Source organism: Coturnix japonica, chromosome 1 (assembly GCF_054131305.1).
Source record: "Coturnix japonica strain WE chromosome 1, WE-NBRP24, whole genome shotgun sequence".
In the NCBI taxonomy this organism is placed as follows: Eukaryota; Metazoa; Chordata; class Aves; order Galliformes; family Phasianidae; genus Coturnix; species Coturnix japonica.
The window spans coordinates 31616382-31641270 of NC_140663.1; the positions used below are offsets into that span (position 1 = coordinate 31616382).

At 40.4% G+C, this 24889-nt stretch overlaps 1 protein-coding gene across 4 annotated transcripts; it reads left to right on the forward strand.

The window, feature by feature from the left end:
* Positions 1 to 2754: 2754 nt before the first annotated feature.
* On the forward strand, positions 2755 to 24806 carry NUP107 (nucleoporin 107). 4 transcript variants are annotated; one of them, XM_085514786.1, is made up of 29 exons: positions 2755 to 2810; positions 3851 to 3936; positions 4380 to 4469; positions 5483 to 5610; positions 7768 to 7894; positions 8361 to 8464; positions 8533 to 8622; positions 8984 to 9111; positions 9431 to 9479; positions 10652 to 10723; positions 11194 to 11282; positions 12139 to 12217; positions 12867 to 12980; positions 14434 to 14524; positions 15459 to 15535; positions 15942 to 16001; positions 16699 to 16844; positions 16961 to 17009; positions 17974 to 18043; positions 18474 to 18592; positions 19309 to 19347; positions 19669 to 19819; positions 20230 to 20336; positions 22093 to 22195; positions 22435 to 22595; positions 22819 to 22944; positions 23558 to 23671; positions 23944 to 24111; positions 24488 to 24806. In XM_085514786.1, the coding sequence occupies exons 1-29, from the start codon at positions 2803 to 2805 to the stop codon at positions 24593 to 24595; spliced, it is 2853 nt and encodes a 950-aa protein (XP_085370912.1). In that variant the 5' UTR covers positions 2755 to 2802; the 3' UTR covers positions 24596 to 24806. The 4 variants fall into 4 exon arrangements, with proteins under 4 accessions (XP_085370912.1, XP_085370917.1, XP_015711751.2 ...); XM_085514791.1 differs by having other exon boundaries at positions 5498 to 5610; XM_015856265.3 differs by lacking the exon at positions 8533 to 8622.
* The last annotated feature ends 83 nt before the right edge of the window (positions 24807 to 24889 follow it).

A 24889-nucleotide genomic window follows, 5' to 3' on the forward strand; every position in this document is an offset into this window, starting at 1 on the left:
AATTCAGTATTAATACATGTGTATTACTGCCTGTAAAGTTAGCTTACGCTTACAGTGCGCACAAAGGTTGACTGCTTTATTTCCTACCTATCTGGAATTGGTGTATGTCGGTATTTAAATGTCTGAGCTTTCTATGGAAAAAGTAATGTTTATTTCCTGAAATACTTAATGAAATTGCACTCTTCCTATTAGGACTTTTCAGTCTACATTTATTTCTTCTAACTTGTTACTAATGCCCTTCTTCATTCTCAAATTATTCTGTGAAATGAATGTCTACTCGCCTAAGTTACGGGAATATTTTGAGACTGCAAGATGTTTTCAGAAGCCCAAATGAACGCACTGTAAACTCAAACTACTACTGCTCTTCTGCATAAGTAAAAACATAACTTCTGGAAAAGTGTTGTAGAGGTAGATGTTAAGTTTGTTTCATAATATGTACTGATACTGCAATGCTAGAAAGAGGAGGTGGGAACAGAATATTGTTGGAATTTTGATTAAAGCTGTGTTTTTTCGCCTGTACCGTTGTAATTACAGTTGCTGTTTCCTCATGGGCAAACACTAAAGGTGAGGATTTTCTTTTATAAAACTAAAATTACGGGTGAATCGAACTTGATGGATTTTCCCCAAAGTCTCCTAGTTAGCTTGAAGGGTGGGAAGCGTTCCCACAGCAGCAAACTAGTTCTATAGAACTATCTATAGATAGGCCTCATCTTAGACTTGGCAACAATGGAAATATTTCTAGTCTTGAATTGTGAAAGAGCACACAGCTGTCTGAAATTCTTATTTTTTAAATCATAATACAGAGATGCAGCCAAACATCAGCACAAAGTTTTTTATACAATGCTGAGCTGCTCTCCCAGCGGTGTTACGTTATACTTTACTTCGTAGCTGTTTCATCTTGCCTGTGTATGCGGAGAAGGATGAAGGCAAATAAAAAGTTACACAAATACATAACTAAATGTATGTAGTTCTCTAAGGTAGCTTTAGAAAAGCAGAGCTCTTGAGTTCTCATTTCTGAGTCTCGAGCACTTTACTCTTTCCTTTGAAAGTTTATGAGCAATTTGAAGATTCTTTAAGCTTAATTTAAATGCTCTGTTCTTTACAGTGGAGCTCTGGAATAATGCTTATTTGTCACAAACTTTATGTTCTCCTCAGTCTTTAAGTATAAGCAAAGATGTTTTGCAGTATTGTGTTTCTCAGTGTTGCAATATCTGGACTTGAAAAATCAGAGAAGTGTGGGTGTTTTGTCTTTCTTTAAATACCCTCCAAAACCATTTATTTTTTCAGGATCTTGAGTCATCAGGCAGAGGGTGGATTCCTGTTTTCAATGAGACGTTCTTTAGGGAGAGATTTGTGAATGGAGAAAGGAATGCCTTCATAATTCTGCTGTGTTCACTTTGGCCTCAAGAAATGCTAGTTCTGCATAACATACTCCACAGTTTCATTGTTTTAAGAAAGTTCACTGCCACCAGAATTGATTTTCTTTGAGACTGTGGTGTGAGGTGAATTCTTTCATTTGAAAAACAGCGTAGTTGGCAATTAATTTGTGCAGTTGTTTTGGCTACTGTAACACGGCGGGGTAGAGCAGGAAGGGCGTGCTCCTGGAATCTTGGACACAGAGCGAAATCAAAGTGGAATTCACAGTTCCTTCTTTGGTCAGTACATGCTATGTCTTCATATTACGTGGCATCTTTATGCTTCTATATCTAGCAGAGCAGATACATCAACCACTCGCACACAGTACGGATGTCTATATATTAAACTCAGTTGCCATAAACTCTTCAAGACCAGGTTGGACAGGGCTCTGGGCAACCTGATCTAGTAAAGGTGTATGTTTGGTGGCCCTGCCAGGCAGGGGGGTTGGAACTACATGATCCTTGAGGTCCCTTCCAAGCCGGGTCATTCTGTGATTCTGTGTGATTCTGTAAACTGAACTCACTGCTTGTAATGAGGCCAACACAACAAAGATTCGGCACTATTGTTGTGCCTTCCAGAAGCATGGTGGCAATTAGAAATTGTCTGATTTCTTCCTTTTCTAAAACGAATTAGTTTATTTTGATCTAACAGGCCCTGAACTTTAATCCAGTACATGCTGTAAGCCCCATACAGCCAGTGGGGAGCAGCACATCCCCTAGGGCTGACCTGTTTGTGTCAGTGGTGCTCACTGACGGGGTCTTGTTGCTCACACGACCTGTCAGTGTGGAGCTCTGCTGTCCTCTCATTAACTGCAAAGATTATGACAGCAGGGCTGCGGTCAGGATCGGTGTTGATGCAAACACGTTGTACTTCATATACTTCATGTGCTTAATACTTAGAAATCCATTTCATAGTTTGAATTTCAGCTCCTTTAACATCATGCTAGAAATGCATGTTTTGCTCCTTGAAAGCCTTTTTAGTTTCTCATCAGCCTTATTTCTTCTGCTGAGTTTTCATGCCTGTACTTTGACTAGAGGCAGTACTGAGGGGCAGCGTTTTCTCTTATCCTCATCTCGTTCGTTTCCAGCTTTGTGCCCTGGGAAAGGACCCGTGCTGGAGTTCGAGCTGGTGCCATAGAACTGCCCCAGATATCTGTGCGTTACATTGAACATCCCACTGATGTTACTTGGGCAACTTCAGCCCTAAGGGCGTTTTTCTCCTTTAAGTTACTGAACCCACCCGGGCTGACGGTGCCGCCTCCTCACCCCGCACTCCCGCCCCGGGCGCAGCCGCAGTGCAGCCGCAGCCATCACGGCCGGAAGAGCGGCCTCTGTTTCCGTGCGAGGGGCGGGCACCGGCGGGAAGGCTCGAGCGGGCCGGGCCGCCATGGACAAGTGAGTAGGGGTGGTGGTTCGGGTTCCCCGCTGTCCTTCGTCCTCATCGGCACCGGGTGGGTTAATGGTGGTGGCGCCGCGCGGCCCTGCTGGGCAGCGAGGCCTTTCGTGTGGTTGAGGCCTCCCCGCGGCCCTCGGCTGATGTCGGCCCTGTGTTTATAAATGCCTAATGGGATCAAATGGATGAGGTTTCAACCCCCTGCTATGTGCAGGGTCACCAACCAGCAGCTAGGCTGCCCAGAGCCACATCCAGCCTGGCCTTGAATGCCTGCAGGGATGGGGCATCCACAGCCTCCTTGGGCAACCTGTGCCAGTGCGTCTCCACTTCCTGAGGGAAAAAATTCCTCCTAATATCTAACCTAAACCTCCCCTGTCTTAGGTTAAAACCATCCTCACTTCTGTCTCTGTCCACTCTGGTAAACAGCCATTCCCCCTTCTGTGTTTACATTCCCTTTAAATAATGGAAGGCCACAATGAGGTCTCCCCAGGGCCTTCTCTTTTCCAAACTAAACAAGCCCAGTTCCCTCAACCTTCCTTCATAGGAGGGCTGCTGATCATCTTAGTGGCCCTCCTGTGGACCCGCTCCAAGATTTCCACATCTTTCTTGTGCTGGTGCCCCAGGCCTGGACAGAGAACTCCAGATGGAACCTCACAAGAGGGGGACAATCACCTCCCCCTCCCTGCTGACCACTCCTTTTTTAATGCAGCCTGTTGGCCTTCCAGGCAGCAAGCACACACTACTGGCTCTTGTCCAGATCCTATGATTCTTCTGGTTTTCTCTTTCTCCAGCACAATTCCTATGTTTTGGTTGGTTGGATTTGTTTGTAATTGCTGCTCATGGGCAGAATAGACATTTGTACCTATGATTCAGATATCAATCGCTACTTGGGAATGTTAATTTCTCTTTAACTGGGGTTTTGAATCACTGCTGTGAAGTTACCAGCATTTGAAAGAAAGGATTAGCTAAAGAGAATAACATTGTAATGTATGTTTTTCTTGGAGGTGTTTGCTTACTTTGTGTCTGTGTTCCTGTTTTCCAGAAACAGTTTTGGAGACGTACTGTCACCCATCACTACGGAGGTGGCCAGGCCTGGCTGGAAACTAGGCTCTCAGAAAAGAGTTTGCAGTATCCTTTTTCTGCAGAGGCTTTTTATTTTCTGTTCAGCTGTTGCATGCTGTATTCGTGATGTCCTTATATTCCTGCTTTTTTCAGCAGCACAGAGCATTACTTGGCCTTCTCAGGAGAACTTAAGAATAAGATAAGAGATGTAGTGACTTGCTTTGTCACAGAATATCTCTTCTGGATGGAAATTCTCCCCTCCTTTTTCCCTCTGTTGTTTTCATAAATCACAAACCATGTCAAACCTGCCATAGTTATCTATATCTTGGAATGGTTTGTTCACTGGACTTCAATAAGAGATTGTCAGAATGCCTGTATAGTCAGTTCTTGCCTATATCTAGATTGATTTTTCTCTCTCTGTTAAAGGAATGTATTTGTCTTTAGGTTTATATGTGCTCTGCATGGAAGATTAGAGCTAAAGAGTATTTCTTAACTTGTTAATCAACCAGTTATTACATCCCTGGATGACAGCATGGGAAGTATGACGCCCAAAGGCCAGATAATTCCACGAACTCCCAGTTCGTTGTTTCGCCAGCCATGTAAGTCTTATTTTGTTTTTTATTACATAGTTAAAAGGAGTAATGTGCTTATAAACAAAAAGGATGTGGAGCTGTGGGTGCAGGTCCACAGGAGGTCACAATTCTAAACTAAAAGTGGGAGATCTGAAATTGACATTAAAAGTTCTTTACTCAGTGGGTGGTGAAGCAGTTGGACCAGTTGCCATGAAAAGTCTGGATATCCCATTCCTGGAGATGTTCAGGGCCAGGTTGGATGGGGCCAAGGGCAGCCTAATCTAGTAAATGGCAGCCATGCCTACAGCAGGGGGTTGGAAAACTGGGTGGTCTTTATGGTCTGTTCCAACCAAACCATTCTGTAATTCCCAATGGAACTGAAATGACAATAGGTGCACTTTGTCTTTAGGTTTATATGTGCTCTGCTTGGAAGATTAGTGCTTCAGAATGCTCCAGACTTATTCATACATATATAGCCTTAGCATAACTAGATGCGTAGACTATTAAGTTCCATAATTCATTATTAACTTCATTATTTCAAAATACTTAGGTCTAAGACTCATATTTCTTTTTTGATTAGTATTTCTGGGTTTCAAGCATTGTGATGGCAAGAAAATACTTACAGACAGAAACAAGTTATTCCTCCATCTGGTTGATCTGTCTGTTGCATGTCTGAGTAGGATTTCGTAAACGCTTTAGTCTCCATTCCGATCAAGAATTGTGTGATAGAGCATTGTGGCCTTAAAGACTGTTTGTAGCAGGACATGGGGAAATGGTTTTAAGTTAAAAGAGGGAAGATTTAGGTTGGATTTTAGGGGGAAGTTCTTCACTAGGAGAGTGGTTAGGCCCTGGAACAGGCTGCCCAGGGAGGCTGTGGATGCCCCGTCCTTGGAGGTGTTCAAGACCAGGTTGGACGGGGCCCTGGGCAACCTGATCTAGTAAAGGTGTATGTTTGGTGGCCCTGCCAGGCAGGAGAGTTGGAACTACATGATCCTTGAGTCCCTTCCAACCCGGGTCATTCTGTGATTCTGTAAAGAAAGCTCTCTGTCTTCCAGTTATTGCATCCCGAAGCTCTCAGAAGCAGACAGACTCACCTACCGTCCTGGGAGCTGCAGGGAAATCTTCTCTGATTCTGCAGAATTCTGGTCTGCTTGGCAATCAATCCATGGTAAGGCAGTTAGAGCACATTTTTTCCTTTAGCTCCTGTGAAACTTCAAGGTAGCTACAAGTTTATTGTGTCTCTGTGGAGTTTACACCAGGGACAAACTGCTTGTGGAACAAGCTTACTCTTATTACTGCTTCTATTGAATCTTAATGCTAGTTTTATTTATTACTGTGATGTTCTTTGAGATGATGTAGTGACTAATGAAGAGTTTTTAGGCCTTCTTAAATACCCCATATGTGTTAAGTCCTTAAATCATCAATTTTTGACTGCAGAAATCTTGACTTCACTTGCTTACAGATTCCTCAAAGATGATTGTTCTGTCAGCAAATCGAACCTGGAGATTTTTTCTTATTTTAGCACTCTAGATTTAGTTTCATTCGCATGTTAATGTTTGAGCTTCAAAGAGCAAGCTCTTCTGATTACTTTTCAGATGACGTTAGTTGTCTTCTATGGTATCATCTTTGGTAAAACAGTGATTAAAGAAGTCATCAGTAGGTACATCTGATCTATTTTATCTGTTTACCTTTAAATTGAATCAAGACAATATGTTTTTCTGTATGTGAATTTTAATTCGTTTTACCTTTTTGTTGGTTTATAGTTTGTGGCAGCCCATTTGTTTCATTAAGACATAAGGCTCTGGAGCCTATTGACTGTTGATCAGCACTGATAAAGTGCTTCATAGTAGCACTCTTCCTGTGATTCAGAGCCTCTTGACATTCTGTAAATAGCATTTTGAGAGTATTTAGTGCTCTGACCTGAGTCCAGTATAGTTCAGCAGGAGGAAGCTTGGGGCTAGACAGTGGCTTTCATAGGAGGTTGATGGAAAAAGGACTTAGAATTATGTCTTGTCTCAGTGCACTTGCTGGTAGATTACAGCACTCATCAGACTCTTTTCTATTTCCCACAGGGAGATGGAATATTTTTTTCTGGAGCTGATTTATATTTGCTCAGTGGTCTGAACGTTTAGGAGTGCTGTAGCATTATGTTCTGGCTGGATAGAGGGCAAAAATGGCTGAGAGAAATCAGGCAGGTGAAACACTATAGGTAGAAACTGGGGCATAAAGAGCAGAACAACACATCTATGTCTGCAGTTTTTGGATGTGCAGAAGAGACTTGCAGCAGTGTTGTCTGATTCTCTGTTCTTTCTGGTTTGGACTGAGGATATTTTAACAGCCAGGAAAAATAATCAGCTGTTGTCATATCCCTGGGTCTCGGTCTGGCATTAATTGCTGCTGAGAAAGCCATTGCTGTCATGAAAACAGATGTAGGAAACTATCCTGTTTGTGTAGCGTATGCATAGTCTCTCTTCTCTTTTGACCATTTTGCTCCCTTCTGTTAGATAGGCTTCCCCTAAAATACACCCAAAAAAGTCTGGTTTTGCCTTGTTCTCTGCTTTTTCTCTTGCTTTTTCTCTTTAAAGTTGTTTAAAGATGTCAATGGTTCTAAGCTGCACCAGGGGAGATTCAGGCTGGGCATTAGGAAATATTACTTCTCATGGGTGGTCAGGCACTGGAATGGACTGCCCAGGGAGGTGGTGGAGTCACTGACCCTGGGGGTGTTCAAGAAACATTTGGATGTTGTGTTGAGAGATATGATTTAGCTGGGAAGTATTGGTGATGGTTGGACTAGATGATCTTCTAGGTCTTTTCCAACCTTGATAATTCTGTATTGCTTCATTCAATCAGTATTTTGATCAGTTCGCTGGGAAGATAGAAAGACTGAAATAAACGGTTCTGGTTCAAACTTTATCTATTTAGTTTAATTCTTCACAGCTGCTTCACAACTTAGTCAACAAAATACTAAGTTAATAAAATGTTTAACATAACAGACTATATCCTTTGATGGAGTTATGTATGCTTTAAGGTGAAAAAATGGTACAGAGGAATGTAAAATGCAGGGTCTGATTACATTGGCGTATACACTTGTTATTTCCTGGGGAAAAAAAAAAGGGAGAATGTTCCTTTTCCAGATTAAAATTTTAATCTTTTGAGAACAGTTCGTTAAAATCATAGTTGTGTCTTAATTAAATACAGTTATTTCATTATTCACTCTTTTGAGTTGCTCTGTTTGTACCACTCATATTGAATGACAGTACCTTGGAGCTAGCCTTGTAGTAATCTGAGTTTGCTGTTTATTTTCTTTATATTGTTTTGCTTTTAGTTGGATGACAGTAACTGGACGGCAGTGCTCTCACCTCAGCAGACAGGAATGTTTGCAAATCTAGACATGACGGAAGATGTCACCACAAGTGCTGTACTGTTACGTGAGGATGATCCTGGGGAAGCTGGTGAGATGCTCTGAGGCTTTCATCACAATCGAACACATACGTGTTTTTTTTTTCCTGTATCTTCTCACTTAGACATTCCTATGCCAGAAGCAGAATAGTTTAAAGAGTTCAGAAAGTTAGCTTTTCTAGTTATTGAACTTGCTGACACAAATGGGATGCTGTGGTGAAGTAATACACAAATTGAATCCTCTGTGGAGACGTAGAAGCAGGTTTGTCTTTAAAACTTGGATGACAGATTTACAGCAGATGTTTAATAATTATTTTATTTATCTCAAAGCTTCTATATATCTTTTTATATTAGCTGATGAATTCTTCTGACTTTATGAGGTATAAACAGTTCATATCATCGTTGTCTTTGCTAACATTTATTAGTGATGAGATACCTTGGCGTCAGAAGGATTCTTCTTTTAGTGTTGTGATTTTTAACCACAACATGTCTTAAATGGCTTTATTCTGTGTATTCTAGCTACTATGAGCATGTACTCAGATTTTCTGCATTCCTTCCTGAAACATACATCAACGACCATTTTCGATCTCGTGGATGAATATGAAAATATATGTAATAATCAGGTAAATAGTTTGCTTGGATGGGTCTTTTTCTTATTATTTGTTTTAATTTACCATCATCATACACACAGACACAGAATTGTAGGGGTTGGAAGGGACCTCTAGAGATCATCGAGTCCAACCCCCCTGCCAAAGCACGCTCCCTACACCACGTCACACAGGTAGGCGTCCAGGTGGGTCTTGAATATCTCCAGAGAAGGAGACTCCACCACCTCCCTGGGCAGCCTGTTTCAGTGCTCCATCACCCTCACTGTAAAGAAGTTCTTCCACACATTCGTGTGGAACTTCCCATGCTGTACTTTCATCCCATTACCCCTAGTCCTGTCCCAATGCATGTTACTGTGGTGGCCTAGGAGCTTTCTACTGCATTCCTAACAAACTGTCAGTAGAGTTCTCAACGTCAGCTTTAAGAAGTCTGTTTATTTAAATAACAGACTATTGACTGATGGTCCGTTATCAGCAGGGATTATAAAAATAAAAATGATGAGCGCTATTGACTGTGTATGTGCTTCCTTACCTCAGGTGAACATACTGGGGAAGATAGTTTACAGAGCAACTCCTGGACAGCAGAAGTTTTCAAAGACCGCCAGTGTCTTGTGGCTTCTCAAGCAGGAGATGGTAACATGGAGACTGTTGTCCTCACTTTATAGGTAATTTCTTTGAAAAACCCATTGCCTCTTCACACTGAGATAACGTTAGACATATTGCATGCGAGAGAATAAGTACAGAGTAAAGGAACTAAGTGTCAGTTTCTTTATCTGTTTATGGACCTAACTGCTGATCGTGATGCCTATTCACTATCTATTTATGGGAGTTGAAAATTGTTAACAGTCCTGTTGCTACTTTCTTAACTTGTAGTATTTTTAAACACTTGAAAGATATTTTTTAGTGCTTTTGCTTTTATTCTGCATTCTCCTGAATTGTTTCAGTGTTATTTTGGTAGTTAAGGTTTTTCACTTTTATTTCTAGAGACAGAATACAGTCTGCACTGGAAGATGAAACTGCCTTTGAAATCACAGTAAGTTTGAGGGAGAAAAATAATATTACTGCTTTTAAAGGATGTATTTTAAAGCTACAGTCTTGTGTTATTTTTTTTATAAGCTCAGTATTGCAGCCACTCAAAATTCAAAGGTAAAAGAAAGTAAAGATGAGATTGATTTAATAACTATCAAGATAAATACTAAATTATTCTATATATAGTTAAATTCACCTTTTATGATATATTCGATTCCAAATTGAGAATGCTGGCTTAAACATTTATATCAAGTGTATTTTGTTTTATTTCACCGAGTATTTCTCATGCCCTTGGAAAATCAACTGGAAATAACGATAGATTTATATTTAAAAGTTGTATCCGTAGTGATAATGGTCCCTGGGGCAGAGATGATTCTGCTTTGCCTAGAAGAACATGTGGTCTCAAGCTGTCTGGTGCTCTGCAATCCTGATTCCAGTTTATCTCAAGAGAAATCAAGTTTTTGGAGTGTTCTTGTTTCAGCTGTAGTCTTCTTGTCTCTGTCAATGCAGTGCTTCCAGCCTTTGCTGCCAGAATGTGCTTGGGAAGACAAAACAAGAAGTAAAGCAACTCAGCCTTTGTGAAATTTACGATTGTAGTTGCTTTTTTCTCAGTCATGAAATAGCTTCCTCTATGATTCCCACTGCTGAGTTGTCAGTGCTTTTAAATTAAACTCTGCTCTGCCAAAAAGAGTCTCTTCCTATCTGTCTTTTTTAGATAAACGCTTGTATTCTTCTGCCTTTGTTGTAAGAAGGCCAACTTAATGCAGGAGAGCAACAAGAAAGACCAGGGTTCTGGGCTGGTGTGTGTATTTAGTTTTGTTTTCCATTTGTTCATGTCTAGTGCTCGTATGAGCTCTGTAAAAATGTCTGGCCTTCTCAACATACAAAGTAGTGAACTGGATTTGTGGTAATGTGAGAGCAGTCAATGGAGTTGATGGATCTACTGTGTAAAATCTTTCTGTGACCACACATTTGAATCGTATTATCAATCTTCGTGTGACAGAAAGTAGATCTTCCAAATAAAACAGATGTGTGGCATCATCTGTTTCTGAAAAAGGACAGGGTAGGGGTGAATGCCAAGTCAATTTTGGAAGTTAAAAACTGTTCAGATTGATATTCATGTTTCTGTGGTAAGTTTTCTTTTCCACCAAGTGATGATGAAGTTTTTCTTAATAGGTTTTAAATGCAAGCGAAAAGATGAATGTAGACAACTTGTTTCAGAAAGATGCTCTTGTTCGACAAAGCCAGGTAAGAGAATTTTTGTGGTGAGAACGGAAATAGATGAGTAAACACTTAAATATTTATGAAACTAATGTTACATCAGCTTTAGAAAATATGAGCTCTGTGTATTTTATTAAGCTGTGCCAAGTAACTATTTCTTTATATTCATCTAGGCCTGTGCAGCAATATTGCTCCTTGATTTCTAGAGATCAGAAATATTTCAGGCTGGGCTGAGAACTGTTCCAATTTGGATCATCTGAAACTGTTGTTACTAATTAAGGAGCTATTAAATAGCGCAGTAGTAACTGCAGCATCTAGTGAGAAATATATCAAGTGCCAAAACAACCTTCAAACTGGGTACTTAAATTGAGCTTTTTCTTAGGATATGTACGCCTTGGATTACTGTGTAGATAACAAATAGATTAAGAAATGAGAGAAAGATGGAGTATTATTTATTGTGTGTTTGTTCTAAAAAAAGCTATTGAATTTCATTCCAGCTGGTGGTAGATTGGCTAGAGAGCATCGCCAAGGATGAAATTGGGAACTTCTCTGATAATATTGAGTTTTACGCAAAATCTGTGTATTGGTGAGTTCAGACTTTGATTGTATCCATGCTTCCTCAATTGTAATATTCACAGAACCAGACACAGAATCAGTCTAGAACCACCTAAGAAGTTGGTCCATTCATTCATTTTTCCTTAAATTCATTGATATGAAAAGTGAGCTACTCCCCAGTTTGGCTATGTCTTCTCAAAAGTCAGATACTGCCTTTGGGAGGAGCGGGTGACGGGAAGGTTGTGAAAACAATTTAATTTAGTTTTACATAGATGACAGTTTAATTTTTCATCAAAAAGACATCAAAAAGATGGTCGGCTGCTGATCAGCAGGTGATAAATCTGTTCTCATGTATTTCTCTTCTGTGCTCAGTTCTCTGGCTTTTGAAGTTCGTGTCATCACTTTTTACCATTTATCCTTCACCAAAAGGAATTATTGTCATCTTTGTTACCAGCCAAGGATTTTAAGGCAGTAGAGAGCAAAGCCCTTCTTGATTCTAGTTCCTATTATAAGCATTGTTTTAAAGACAGGTGAATACAGGCTTCTGGAATCATGTGTTCATCCTAAGTTGTATTTCTATCCAAGACTGATAATGCTGAACACTATTGGGAAATCTTGTTCATGCAGAAATGGATTAATAGTTCATATACATTGAAAGTGGTTTTGAAAGAAGTCGAAGCCACATGCATTGATTCCAGTATTGTACTTCTAATGAAACTGTACATTTTCTCTACGATAACATTGTTCATTGATGCACAAACCAAACCAAGCATCCCTTTCTTGTAACCCTATTACAATTATCCAGAAATATTTTCTAATTTTAGTGTCTTATTAAAATGTTTGCTATTAATCCCTTCTTTCTCTCAAAAACATTTCACTGCTCCCAGGGAGAATACGCTACATACCCTGAAGCAGCGACAGTTAAGTACATTCATTGGAAGTTCTCGACCTCTGGTAACAGAGTTGGTAAGTGTTATTTAAATATAAAACTTGGTTTTGGGCATAAAAGCCATTCACAATGCTTTGCACAGAGCACATATGCTGTTTTCTAAAAATGGGTGGAACGGGGCAGTTTTTGGTATCTATAAATTGTTGTAGTATCTAAAAATGACAAGGCATTAAGTTGGAAAATCAGTACAGAAATGGTGAAGCAGTAAGGAGGTCGCTGATGAGAGGATGTTAGTGAATGCCAAAGTTGGAAGTCGCTGGATGATTAATATAATGATTAAAATTATCAGATCTTGATATATTTGTTTTAAATAGAAGCAAGTACAACTAATGTGAAAAGGCTGCTGGGAAGCTGGAGGAGAATAGACAGGTAGGCTGATAGGCTGAAGGGGAGAGGGCTTTTGAAGGTGGGAAGAGCTGGAAGATGAGAGGTTTGAGGCAATGGCATAGTGATAAATAAAGAGATTACAGTTGATAGGAACAGTGACAGAAGAGGAATAAAGGAAATAAAGACAAGGAAGCATCATGCTAGATATTATGTGGGCTGTATAACATGTTGTGCCAATATGAAAATGTGACTCTGAATTGTAAAACAGGACAGGAAATCATTGGAAGAGGCAGATACGCATTATTTGAATGGATGGATGGTTCCTTTTTTTCCTTGCAGGATCCAGATGCTCCCATTAGACAGAAACTGCCACTTGATGATTTGGATCGAGAAGACGATGCAAGATTACTGAAGTATCTCTTCACTCTTATCAGAGCAGGGATGACAGATGAGGTAAACCTCAGAAAATGAAAGAATATTCTTGGTTAAGTAGTTTAACTTGTTTAAAACCTTACTATTAAAGCTGCATGATTTGAATGGAGCTGAGGGAAAGTCATGGCAAGCATGTTACCTTTTTTTTTTTTTACTTTACTGTTTGGCCAGGTGTCTTTGTAAGGAAGAACCTCAAATAGACTGTATTGGAGTATTCTAGAAAGCATACTATTCTCCATTCACCCTTTTACTATAATTCTGCTTCTTGCCTGTTCTACAGAATATACAATGCGTATACAAGTTGTGCCAGGGCAAGTTTAGGTTGGATATTAGGAAGAACTTCTTTACAGAAAGGGTTGTTAAGCACTGGAATAGGCTCCCCAGGGAGGTGGTTGAATCGCCATCCCTGGATGTGTTTAAGAGCCGTTTGGATGTGGTGCTCAGGATTATGATTTAGTGTAGGGTTTTTAGAGTTAGGGTTCTGGTTATGCTGCGGTTGGACTTGATGATCTTCAAGGTCTTTTCCAATCTGGGTAATTCTATGATTCTATATTTTGCCTTAATCCTTATCTGAGTAACATCTGGCAGTCCTGGTCCTAATGCTGTTCCAAGTAAAGATTCCCAATTGTGAAGCAGCTTTTGTGATTTAACGTAACTAGCTGTACTGTGGTGTGGTCTGAGCTGGAAGCTCAGTCTTATACCAGGCTCTACAATTATATGACATTTGGAAAATTGAAAGGAAAAGGTACTTCAGATTCCTGTGTCTAAGACCTTAGATTAGAAAGTTGGTCACTTGCTGGTATTCTGTTCCCCTGTCCATTCATTGTTTGATAGTATGGGCACAAGTCCATGTTGCTTCAGAGGGGTATGAATATAAATCTTCAATTTCAGTTGCACTACGGTGTTCCTACTATCTGATAAGCATGGAGTCACTTATTCTCTGTTGAAAGAGTTAAAACCAAGAATCTGCCTTCGTTCCTTTATCTTATGATAGATAAAATATAGTATGTAAGCTTGACCATTGTCATTCCATGCTGTTCAAAATAGCTTTGAATTAAATCTCTTTGTTCTAGTGAGTAGGCTATTGATATCATGGGAAAGTTAGACTTGGTATTTTTAGCAGCACACAAGGGGTTTGGAAAGATACGTCAATTAGAAAAGTAGGTGAAGAGATGGTTAAGGGATCTAAGCAACAAGGTGGTACTTTAAGCTTGTCAGAAGGACATGGAACAGCTGTTTAAGCCAGAAGGGTGAGACTGTAATGCATTTTTCATACTCCAAATAAGTATTGATAAAAACTTAAACATTTAATGAGAAACACACTGATTACATTTCATTACTTTGAAATTCTTCAGTTATTTTGAGTTTCAGGTTCTTTTTTGCCTAGTGCAATCTCTACACAAATGAATTATTTTAATAACGTTTGCATTTTTTCCCTTGAAGTCAATTGCAGAGAAAATCTATTATTTTTCAGGCCCAGCGCTTATGCAAACGATGCGGTCAGGCCTGGAGAGCTGCAACTTTGGAAGGATGGAAATTGTATCATGATCCCAACATAAATGGAGGTATTTTCTTCCATCTGTGTTTGAGAACTGTAAAAATAAGCAGAGGGTTTTCTCTTTAGCAAATAGAGTTAGCTCTTTATTTAATACTGAGGGTCTTTCTTGTGCCTAGAATATGTTTTACCATGTCTGTTGATCACATTTAACATGCATGAGATGGTTTTACTTGAAGGTATGAGTTCACTGAATCCACTTAACATAGTTAAGTCAATTTTGGGGTGTTTTTTTTATACAAACATAGCAGCTAGGAAAACAGATATCTAGGAATTCTGTACAGATCTTCACCACCACCATTCATGTCTCAGTACGTGTTTTCTCTATGTCAGAGAACCTTCTGCCATCTAGAATTATGGAATGGTTTGGGTTGGAAGGGACCTTTAAGACCATCTAGTTCCAACCTTCTGCTGCAGGCAGGGACACCTCACTCTAGACCAGGTTGCTCACAGCCCTATCCAGCCTGGCCTTGAGTGCTTCCAGGTAGAGGACATCTGCAGCCTCACTGTTCAACCTGTTCCAGTGTCTCACCACTCTTAACAGTTAAGGATTTCTGATAGCTGATCTCTATCTTCCTTCTTTCCATTTAAAGCTATTCCAGTTTAAAGGCATTAAGCCAGCTAGCAAACATTTTATTGCTTATAGACTCCAAGATGGAGTCCATAAGCATTCCAAGATCTCTTGGAAGCCAAGAGATATAATAGGACTAAAGAGCTCTGCAAAGGTAAATGGAGGAAAAATACATGGTTTCATAGTATTTGGACTTTGCTAGATTTAGCAAAGGATTTATGAGCACGTCTGAGTGCTGTGCACACCTGAGACTGGAAGGCATAATGCTTTCCTGCTTTTCAAACCCTGATATCCCATTATTTTTAACTGGACTGGTGTCTTAAAAAAACAGCACTCTTGGAGTGTTGTTTTTAATATTATCCTTTGCAAACAGGAAACGAGGTCCGGCCTGTTGAAGGGAATCCATACAGATGCATTTGGAAAATATGTTGTTGGCGGATGGCTGAAGAGGTAAGATAATGTTAATTTGCTTGGTAGTCATGTGTAATATTCAACTTCTTTGAACTATAACATGATTTTAAGTAAGCCTGCCTTCTTGGGTTACTGTCTGTGGGATTTGCGGTTCATGTTTCTAAGAGGACTTCTGAAATAATGTATTTTTCATGTATTAAGAAATCTGCTCAATCAGCATCAATCTTTAAGGCTTTGGAAATGTCAGTTTTGTTTAGTTGAGAGTGAAGCTGCTGATGCTGGGTTTCATCTGGGCTCAGCTGAATGGGAAAGGAAAAAACATTGTTTTTCAACTTTTCAAGTGCATGGAACACTTTGTAATGGATTAGTCTCTAATAAAATGTAACTGATCAGGATGCGTTGGTGCTTTTTAACTCATGGGTAATTTTTCAACTGTTTATTTTAGGAGCAATTCAACAGATATGAGAGAGCAATCTATGCAGCACTCAGTGGAAACCTCAAGCAGGTATGTCAGGCCTCCTAGTACATGGTGTTCAGCACTTGTGAATTATTAAATGTGATAATAACATCATAAAGACATACTTCTTAATGTGCTTTCAAAAGCTTAGTAATCATGACAATAGCAATAACAGACATGGTCTGTGCAAGATTTTTCTGCCTTAATTAAATATACTTAATAGACTTTTTTAGTATTATTGTTGCTGACCCTCAGGGCAACCGGTTTTGATTTTGTTGTTTTAGATTTGAAATGTTAGTGTTATCTAAAAGCTTGTGCAGCCACTTTTCTGCCCATGCACCATATTCTGATTTGTCACTGTAACCAAATTTCACTATTGATAGTTTCAAGTAGTTCTTCTTATGTGTTTGAATCCTCCAGGTATTTTCTGTGTTCTCCTTCTTCTAAGTAGCGATGCTTTTTGTACATGTATGTAAATAAATCACTACTTAGGAGAAGGAACTGGATATGAAGTTTTAGCACAAAGACAGCCAATCAGAGAGTCATGGAATTGCTCAGGTTGGAAAAGACCTTAAAGATAATCAAGTCCAACCACAACCCAACCATACGACCCCATCTAACAACCCTCTGCTAAATCATGTCCCTGAGGAAAAAAAACTGATCCTAAGTTACAGTTGGTGTGTTTGGATTCTGATGGTTCTCCATCTCTAACACTTTGCTCTGTTCTGTTGCTTAAAATATGCAGCTTCTTCCAGTTTGTGACACGTGGGAGGACACCGTTTGGGCTTATTTCAGGGTCATGGTGGATACACTCGTGGAGCAGGAAATACGAACATCAGTAGTAACTGCCGAGGAGGTGGAAGAGCTCCCGAGGGAGTATTTAGAAACCAAGTAAGTTTTAGGTAGCAGTTGTGTTCCTCCCCTCAACAAAGGATCGTTTCACAGTATTAAATGTAATGTTTGTGGTGTGGGTTTTTTTTTTTAACCTTCTTTCTTCTACTTTAAAGCTGGACTTCAGAAAAAGTATTTGAAGAACTTCAGGCAACAGACAAGAAGGTATTTATTGCTGACAGTTTCTCCTCACTGTTGGCTATTTTAACTTACACAGTCCTTTGTGCTCCTCTATTTCATCAAACAGTGACTGGCTTTCTGTCCCTGTAATGTATTCTTCATTCAAATAGATTTTTCTGCCACCTTTTAATGATGAAGAAGGTGCAGGTTTTGTCTTGTTTCTTATCTGCCAAACTAATTGAATGTGCTGAAGAAACAGCAGAGCACAAATTGCTGTCAGACGTGCAAAGCAGACAATGTAAATCGCATTAACACTCTGATAAAATGTGTGAAGAATGATTGCTTGGGGTTTTCTTTGTGGGAGGTTCGCATGTATATTTCAGAGCAGGTCTTTCAAAAGAAGTATGTATATTTTTAGTATGCTGTGTTTGTCCTTTCATTTAAGATGGAACAGATAAATTAGATGTTAATTTTTGTAAAGATTAAATTGAAACCGTATTAGATGGGGTCAAATGAAAAGCTTGCAGATGGAAGCAGCCAGCCAGGTACACTCAGCTGCCGTGGCCTTTCTGGTGCTGTGCTCACCAGCCAGTTTCATGTGGGTGCATTTGAATTGTGTTTCATGCCTTAGTTTTCCTACAGAAAAGATATATTCAAGTCAGTTTCACAGGCCTTTTCCCTAAAGATTCATAGACAGTGTTGCAGCTTTTATGACTTTGTAGAATCTATTCTAATACACAGTTATTCTGTTCAAAGCAAGAAGCCCTTATTCTTGGATCTGTATTATGAAAGCATTAACTTCGCGGATCTATATTCCAGCTCCTTCAGTTTGCCAATATCCTTATAATTGAAAATGGACATAGTGGGGGCAGTTTCTTTAATGCAGAAAACCCTTTGAACTTCTTTTTTTCCTTTGCTTTATTTACAATTTTGCTTTTTTGTTTCTTTTTTTACCATGTTGTGCTGTAAGATTTTATTCACAGTTTGAACTTTCTCTTTTCCTCCTCAGAGAGTTATAGAAGAGAACCAAGAACACTATCGTGTGATTCAGAAATTCATTATACTGGGAGATGTGGATGGTGAGCTTTCCTCTAAGTGACTTTTAAATGTCAGCTGGCTGCATTATCTCTGGTGATCTTTCCAGCAACTTCTGTGTGAAAGGATTTTAGAACTTAAGCAAACTCCACCTAAAAATGAAGCTGATTCTTTAATCAAGAGCTATAGGCAGTTTCTGCAGCTTGACCTACAAAGTAGTTTTCGAGGTGGTCGTGAAATTGTGTATATGATTCAGAATACAGGTGAGAATATCACTGCATCTTTGTCTAAGAAATGCCAGAATGCATTTCTTACAGCAGAGATTAAAGCCAAACAGATGAATATTTGCCAAGCTGTCCCAGTTCTGTTTTATTGTGCATTTAAGGCTAAACTGTATTAGTTGAATAGATGCATAGTTTTGAAACACGTAGTTCACTGGGGTATGACTGATCCAGGTGTTGGTGGTGGTTACAGGTCTGATGGAAGAATTCAACAGATGGATTTCCAAAGACAGACACGTGCTTCCAGGGCATCTCCTTCGTTTCATGACGCACCTTATTCTGTTTTTCCGCACTTTGGGCCTGCAAACTAAGGTAAGTGTTAAGTTAGATTAACTTAAGAAGATCTTCATAGAAGAAGATTCAATGATTCTATGATTCAGAGTTCTCCTAGCAATGTCTGCTCTTGGAATTAGGATGCATGTATTTAAATGCTCAAAATATGTACTGTAATGGTAAATGACTACCAGCCTGATGAGAAGCTATGTGCCTCCACTGTGTTTGTTGATATTGGATCCATTAAAAAAAAGCATCTCCTCCAGATCAGCTTTAAAAATGTTCTTTGGGGAAGGCAGATTTTATTTAGGAGCCTGTGTTGGAAACAAAGGACCTAACTCAAAATTCAAAGTCAGATTTACATACAGTAGCCAAAATACCCTGACCTCGGGCACTGCCCTTGGAACTGTATTTATTGTATTTCTGTATTTAGATGAATCCATATGAACTATAAGAATGTCAGATTATAAGAATCGGACAGAAGTCAGCCTGCATGGTTTTCTTCTAAACCCTTTGGTGAAGGACGTCACACTAATTTGTTCTTGCTTAAACATAAATATGCACAGACATGAGATAACCACAGCAGACTAAAATGATGGCTCTTCAGTAATCAACACTTGGTTCTTAGCTAAAGCTGTTCATGTTATTCAGGCTGTCCTTGGTATTTCCTGGTGTTCAGGGGTTGTTTGTTTTTATTGGTGGTGGGTTTTGCTACGTTCTCATTTAAAATTGAATTTCTATTTGTTTGCACTAAGGAGGAAGTCTCTGTTGAAGTCCTAAAGACCTACATCCAGGTAAGCCTTCAGAATGACATTTTGTTTTCTCTGATAGTTTAGATGTAAAGGATGAAAAAAAATGAGAGTAAATGTTACGTGGTGGCAAGAGTTAGTGCTCTCCTAATAGATGCATGGAAGCTTGCCTGAGTATACAGCATTTCTGTCGGATGCTTAAGTATTATTGACTCTTCTTTGGAAGCTGAGAAATAAGTGGAGTCTTGTGTACGAGGGGGAAAAAAACCCACACAATTAGGAATCTGGGTTACACATGATTTAGTGTTCTTAGATGCATACATAGAGGAACATTGTTTATTTTTAATATTTACTTTCATTCTTCAGCGGATGATATCAGAGAGGCACACAGACTTAATAGCTTTCTATGTCAGCCACCTGCCCCCTGAGCTGGCCGTAGCCCAGTACGCTCTGTTTCTAGAAGACGTTACTGAAAGCGATCAGCGCCACCACTGTCTTGAATTAGCAAAAGAAGCAGGTGAGATGTGCTCTGTATTAAAATATGTTTTCTACCTGTAACCTGGAATGGCAATTCTATTTCTAAAATAAGCGAAATATCGCTTTTGCTTGTGGATCATGTCCAAACTTAGCAGAAATTAAATGCTAACTGCTTGTCTTAAATACATGCTCTGAAGTTTGACAAACGTATCTGCACGCAGGTCCCCAGCACAGACCGGTGTTTTCTGTTATCTCAGATATCATTCAACTAAAATACCTGCAATAAATTATGTATCTTAATAGCCTGTAATTTAGCATGACAGTGAGAGTGTGACCAGCCCAATAACAGTTACAGGCAGTAAGAAATAAGGTCCGTAGGCACAGTCTGGAATTCATTCAGCACTAAGTTTGAATTTCTGATCCCCGCTGTGTAATTCTCTGTTCACACAGGTCTGGATGTTGCAGCCATAACGAAAACTGTTGTTGAGAACATCCGCAAGAAGGATGCTGGGGATTTCAGCCACCATGATCATATGTTAGACACGGGCACGACAGAGGTGAGTGTGCTTTGTTGGGAGCTGTTCTGATCTGCAGTCAAGCACAGCGTCCTTCACCACATCTGTTCTGTATTTGTCTTTAAATACTGCTGGAATTGCCTTGAGAAGGTCTGTGAGAGTGTCTCACTCCAATTTAGGAGTGAGGCAAGGTTCTTTTGATATGTTATGCCTGGCGTGAGATTAAGAAGAAGAACATTCAAATGTTGATCCGACCAGTTTATTGGAAATAATAGACAATTGAGGGGATGGGGAAAGGAGAGCGGCGAATGCCAAAATTAGGGTGATGGGGAAGGGAAAGTAGGCGATAGAAAAAGGTAGAAAAGAGCAAGAATTACGTTAAAGCGGGGAATAGTCACCTCCTGAATGCAGCAGCGTCCCGTAGCACGTTGTTAACGTTGGTCCGGGGCAAAATAAGCGTAAGGGGAGAGCAGCAGCGGAGTAGCAGGCCGCAGATCGATGAAACGCAGAGAAGATGGTCAGAGTAGCGAGGTCTCAGGAAGCAGAATCTCGGGCAGCGAGGTCCCACGAGGCAGAATCTCGAGCAGCAATCCCAGAAGAGATAATAGGCAGCAGTAGGACAATGGTGGAGGAATCTGAGGTCAGATACCTAGAAACCCTCAAACCGTGGTTCTTCAGCATGCAGGCGCTCGCGTAGAGAGGCATCTGATGACAGAAAACCTCCTTGTTTTCGTAGTGAGGCATCTGGTATCAGAAAACCTAAATTCGGGGTTTGTCCGTGCCCTTTTTATCCTTCTTCCCAGCCTTTGAGACATTTCGGGACGGCTCGGGTCAGAGTCCTGTGATTTCCTCAGAGATGTCAATCTTCCTTGAGATGAGCCAACACGAGAGAAAGACCACTTAAGGGCCATTAGTCCTCAGAAATGTCAATCTTCCTTGAGATGGGCCAACACAAAAAGACCACTGAAAGGCCATTGATCAGTATCTTATCTCCCTTTCGTAGCTCCCGGACTTGTCCATCTCCTAAACAAAGGGATTTCTCGAACCTTGGTTCCCGTGTATCTCAGACAAAAGGAGTCCTGGAACCTTGGCCAGGACTTGCCTGAACTTGTCCATTTCAGCAAACTTTGAGGCAGTAATGTAAAAAGCATGGCTTCTTACAGAGAGAAACATGCTTTTCCTGTGGCCAAGCAAGGAGATGAATGGCATCAATTCTTAACCTCTGTCTCTACATCTCTTTGATCTTCTGGGCTTGAGTTGTGTGTCACTAGTAGCGTGTCCCTGTGAGAGCACTAAGTGGAGCCTGAAGCCTGTGAAATAACTGTGATAAAATACGTTGTAGCTGAGAGCAGAGTGTTATTGTAGCTTCTAAGAGTTATGAGGATTAATACTTTGGATCTCAGATGTACTTCATTCCATGTCCAAATGATATATTCTAGCTACTGCAGACATAGTCTGTGCCGACAGGTTCCTTGTCATCACCACCGAATGTCAGCTGGATCTAATTCAGTACTTAAGTGACAATGAGATACTATGAATAGCTGCCTTCTATTTCCAGAATTTGGTCTGAAAATCTGGGAGGTATTTAGGAACGGATTTTTTGGATGAATTTTGACCATAGAGATTATTGCTGAAGCTTTTGAGACAAAAGGTGTGAATAAAGTGATTATTAGTACGTTGTAAGACTGTCCAGAGATCTCTAGAAACGTGTGTACTTCTTTGAGTGGATTTATTACATTTAATGCCACCTGTGTGTTGTAAATGTTAGTGACTCTAATAAATACATTGGTTTTTACAGGCGGATCGGCTGAAAATAGATGTAATCGACTGGCTCGTATTTGATCCTGCACAGAGGGCTGAAGCACTCAAGCAGAGCAATGCTATCATGAGGAAGTTCTTGGGTACTTAATTTCACATATACTGTAGACTTTATAAATGTTGGTTTTGTCTTCATTGACTCTTGGCAATATGTTTGGTCTGGCTGTGCATCTTGAATGTTAAAGGCATGGGTAATAGAGCAGAGCACTGTACGATGCACCTGTTTTCCTTATAATGACTTAACTGTGATACGGTTTGTCAGTTTATGTAGGTCAAGTATGGAAATTGCAAAGCTGTTGATACTCAGTTCACATTCTTACAGCATCGAAGAAGCACGAAGCTGCAAAAGACGTGTTTGTGAAGATTCCTCAAGACTCTATAGCAGAAATATACAACCAATGGGAAGAGCAGGGAATAGAAGCCTCTCTTCCAGCTGAAGATGACAACGCTATAAGGGAACATTTATGTATACGGGCATATTTGGTGAGTTTTAAGTAAACTGTGTTTTGAGCTATTAATAAGTTACAATAGAATCTTAATATAAATAATGGTGGCTTTGCTTTGGTGGTGACATTTTAAGCGTTACTCATTTGAGTCAACTTGTGAATCTTGGATACAGTGCACCCGAAATGTTACAAAACAGTGAGAGCTCCTTTCTGCGCTCAATATGAACCAATGTCCAAACATTGTTTCCAATGCCATGCAGGAAGCCCATGAAATCTTCAATAAATGGTTCCAACACATGAACTCAGCTCCACAGAAGCCGCCTTTGTTGCCACAAGCGAGTTTCACTGAAAAAGTGGCCCATGAACATAAAGAAAAAAAGTACGAGGTAGGTAAAAGCCCTTCACTGCAGGCATTTCTGTTCTTGCTTGGGAGACAACCTGAGTTTAATTTAGAATCATAGAATTACCCAGGTTGGAAAAGACCTTGAAGATCATCAAGTCCAACCGCAGCCTAACCAGTACCCTATCTCTAACAACCCTCTGCTAAATCATATCCCTGAGCACCACATGCAAACGGCTCTTAAACACATCCAGGGATGGCGATTCAACCACCTCCCTGGGGAGAATGAACCAGGAGTCTGCTCATTCCTTTTGCACTAGAGCTCTATTGATAAAATACTGTGTTTATGTGCCAAAAAGAGGGAGTACAAAACAGCACAATAGTCGAGCCGCTGCACGAGAAATTCTCATGCTTTTTTCCTGTGTGACTCAGATTTATTTGCAGTGCTGCCTTATGTAATGGGTAAGTGTTCGTTATAATGTCTTGTTTATCAGCGTTGTGTTATAAATAAATCTGGGTATTTGATTCTATTAACTCTTCCCTGGCTGAAGGTTCTAATCAGAATTAGAGCAGCATGAGTTGTTACACACACGGTGAAGATTCTGCTCCAGTAGCCTACGAGTCACTGCCCAGCAGATCATTTCCTGTTTCTTTGCCAGGTGGACTATGGTATCTGGAAGAGTTTCTTGGATGGTCTTACGAGTGACGTCAAGGAGAAGATGTACAACGTGTTGCTGTTCGTTGATGGAGGATGGATGGTTGATGTTAGAGAGGTAAAATGATTTGTAGTATCACACCATGGAGCACAGAGTGCTGGGCTGTACCCAGCCATACCCTTGTCATCCTTCTGTTTACTCACTAATAATTCTCTCTGGCCTCGCTGTCACCAGTTCTATGGCCACTTCACCTTCACATATAAACCTGGCAGTCCAGTTTAGGCATAGTCCCATTGGTTTGTTTTCTCTTTGACACTACAAATACCTTAATTATGTCTCCTTGTAAAGGTAGATGCCTGTAATACTAACATCCGTTGTGCTTTGCTAAGGATGCTGAGGAGGACCCTGAACGAACACACCAGATGATTCTGCTGCGAAAGCTGTGCCTGCCCATGATGTGCTTCCTGCTGCACACGGTGCTGCACAGCACTGGGCAGTACCAGGAGTGCCTGCGGCTGGCGGACATGGTGGCATCCGAGCGACACAAGCTCTATACGGTGAGTTATTGAGGCAGCTTGGCTTCCAATTAAAAGCTCTGTGGTTTGGATGTGAAAGAAGCTTCCGTACAGAGAGGAACTGAACATGCTGAGTTTCTTTGTCTCTTCCCATTCGCTGCACTGACATTAAACTGGTCAGTTCCCCAATATTTTGTGTAGTAGCTGAGACAGAGTTATCTGACACCCCTTGTGGGCTCTGAGCACTGACACCAGTCCCGGACCTAATGCTGTGAAATGCAGATCTGCTGTGGGCGCTCTGCTAGATGGGAAACCAGTGGAGACATTGAGTAGCTCAGCAAACCACCATTAACTTCGATAGCAGCACAATTCCTTGTGTATGAATCTTACTGGGCTACGTACTTGGTTTTATCCTCAGGTATTTTCAAAAGAAGAGCTCCGAAAATTCCTACAGAAGCTGAGGGAATCTTCTCTGATGCTTCTGGACCAGGACCTGGATCCCCTGGGGTACGAAATCCAGCCTTAGAATTTCCTGTAGATACCTACACAAACTTCTGAACGTGAAGCCTGGGCACCGCCATCAGCATTGCTTCATTGTGTGATCCATTCTGATCTCTGCTCCAAGAAGCGCAGCCATCAGCATTGCAATTCTGAGGCTGTGACCAATGTGGGAGGATATTTGTGACATGATCTATTTTGTAACTTTTTTTTTTCTTAATAAACGTGCTTTATAAACAGACAGTGTTCGTTCATTCACGTCTGAGCTGACAGCGCACACAGAAAGGTGGTGCCGTGTGGATTTCTTTGGGTACGTGCTGAG

Excerpts from the sequence above, each read along its gene's own strand:
- NUP107 (XM_085514786.1), top strand. Across the intron at positions 15,536-15,941 it reads GTTGGCGGATGGCTGAAGAG|GAGCAATTCAACAGATATGA; the intron begins GTAAGATAATGT and ends TGTTTATTTTAG. Across the intron at positions 19,348-19,668 it reads TCCTAAAGACCTACATCCAG|CGGATGATATCAGAGAGGCA; the intron begins GTAAGCCTTCAG and ends TTCATTCTTCAG.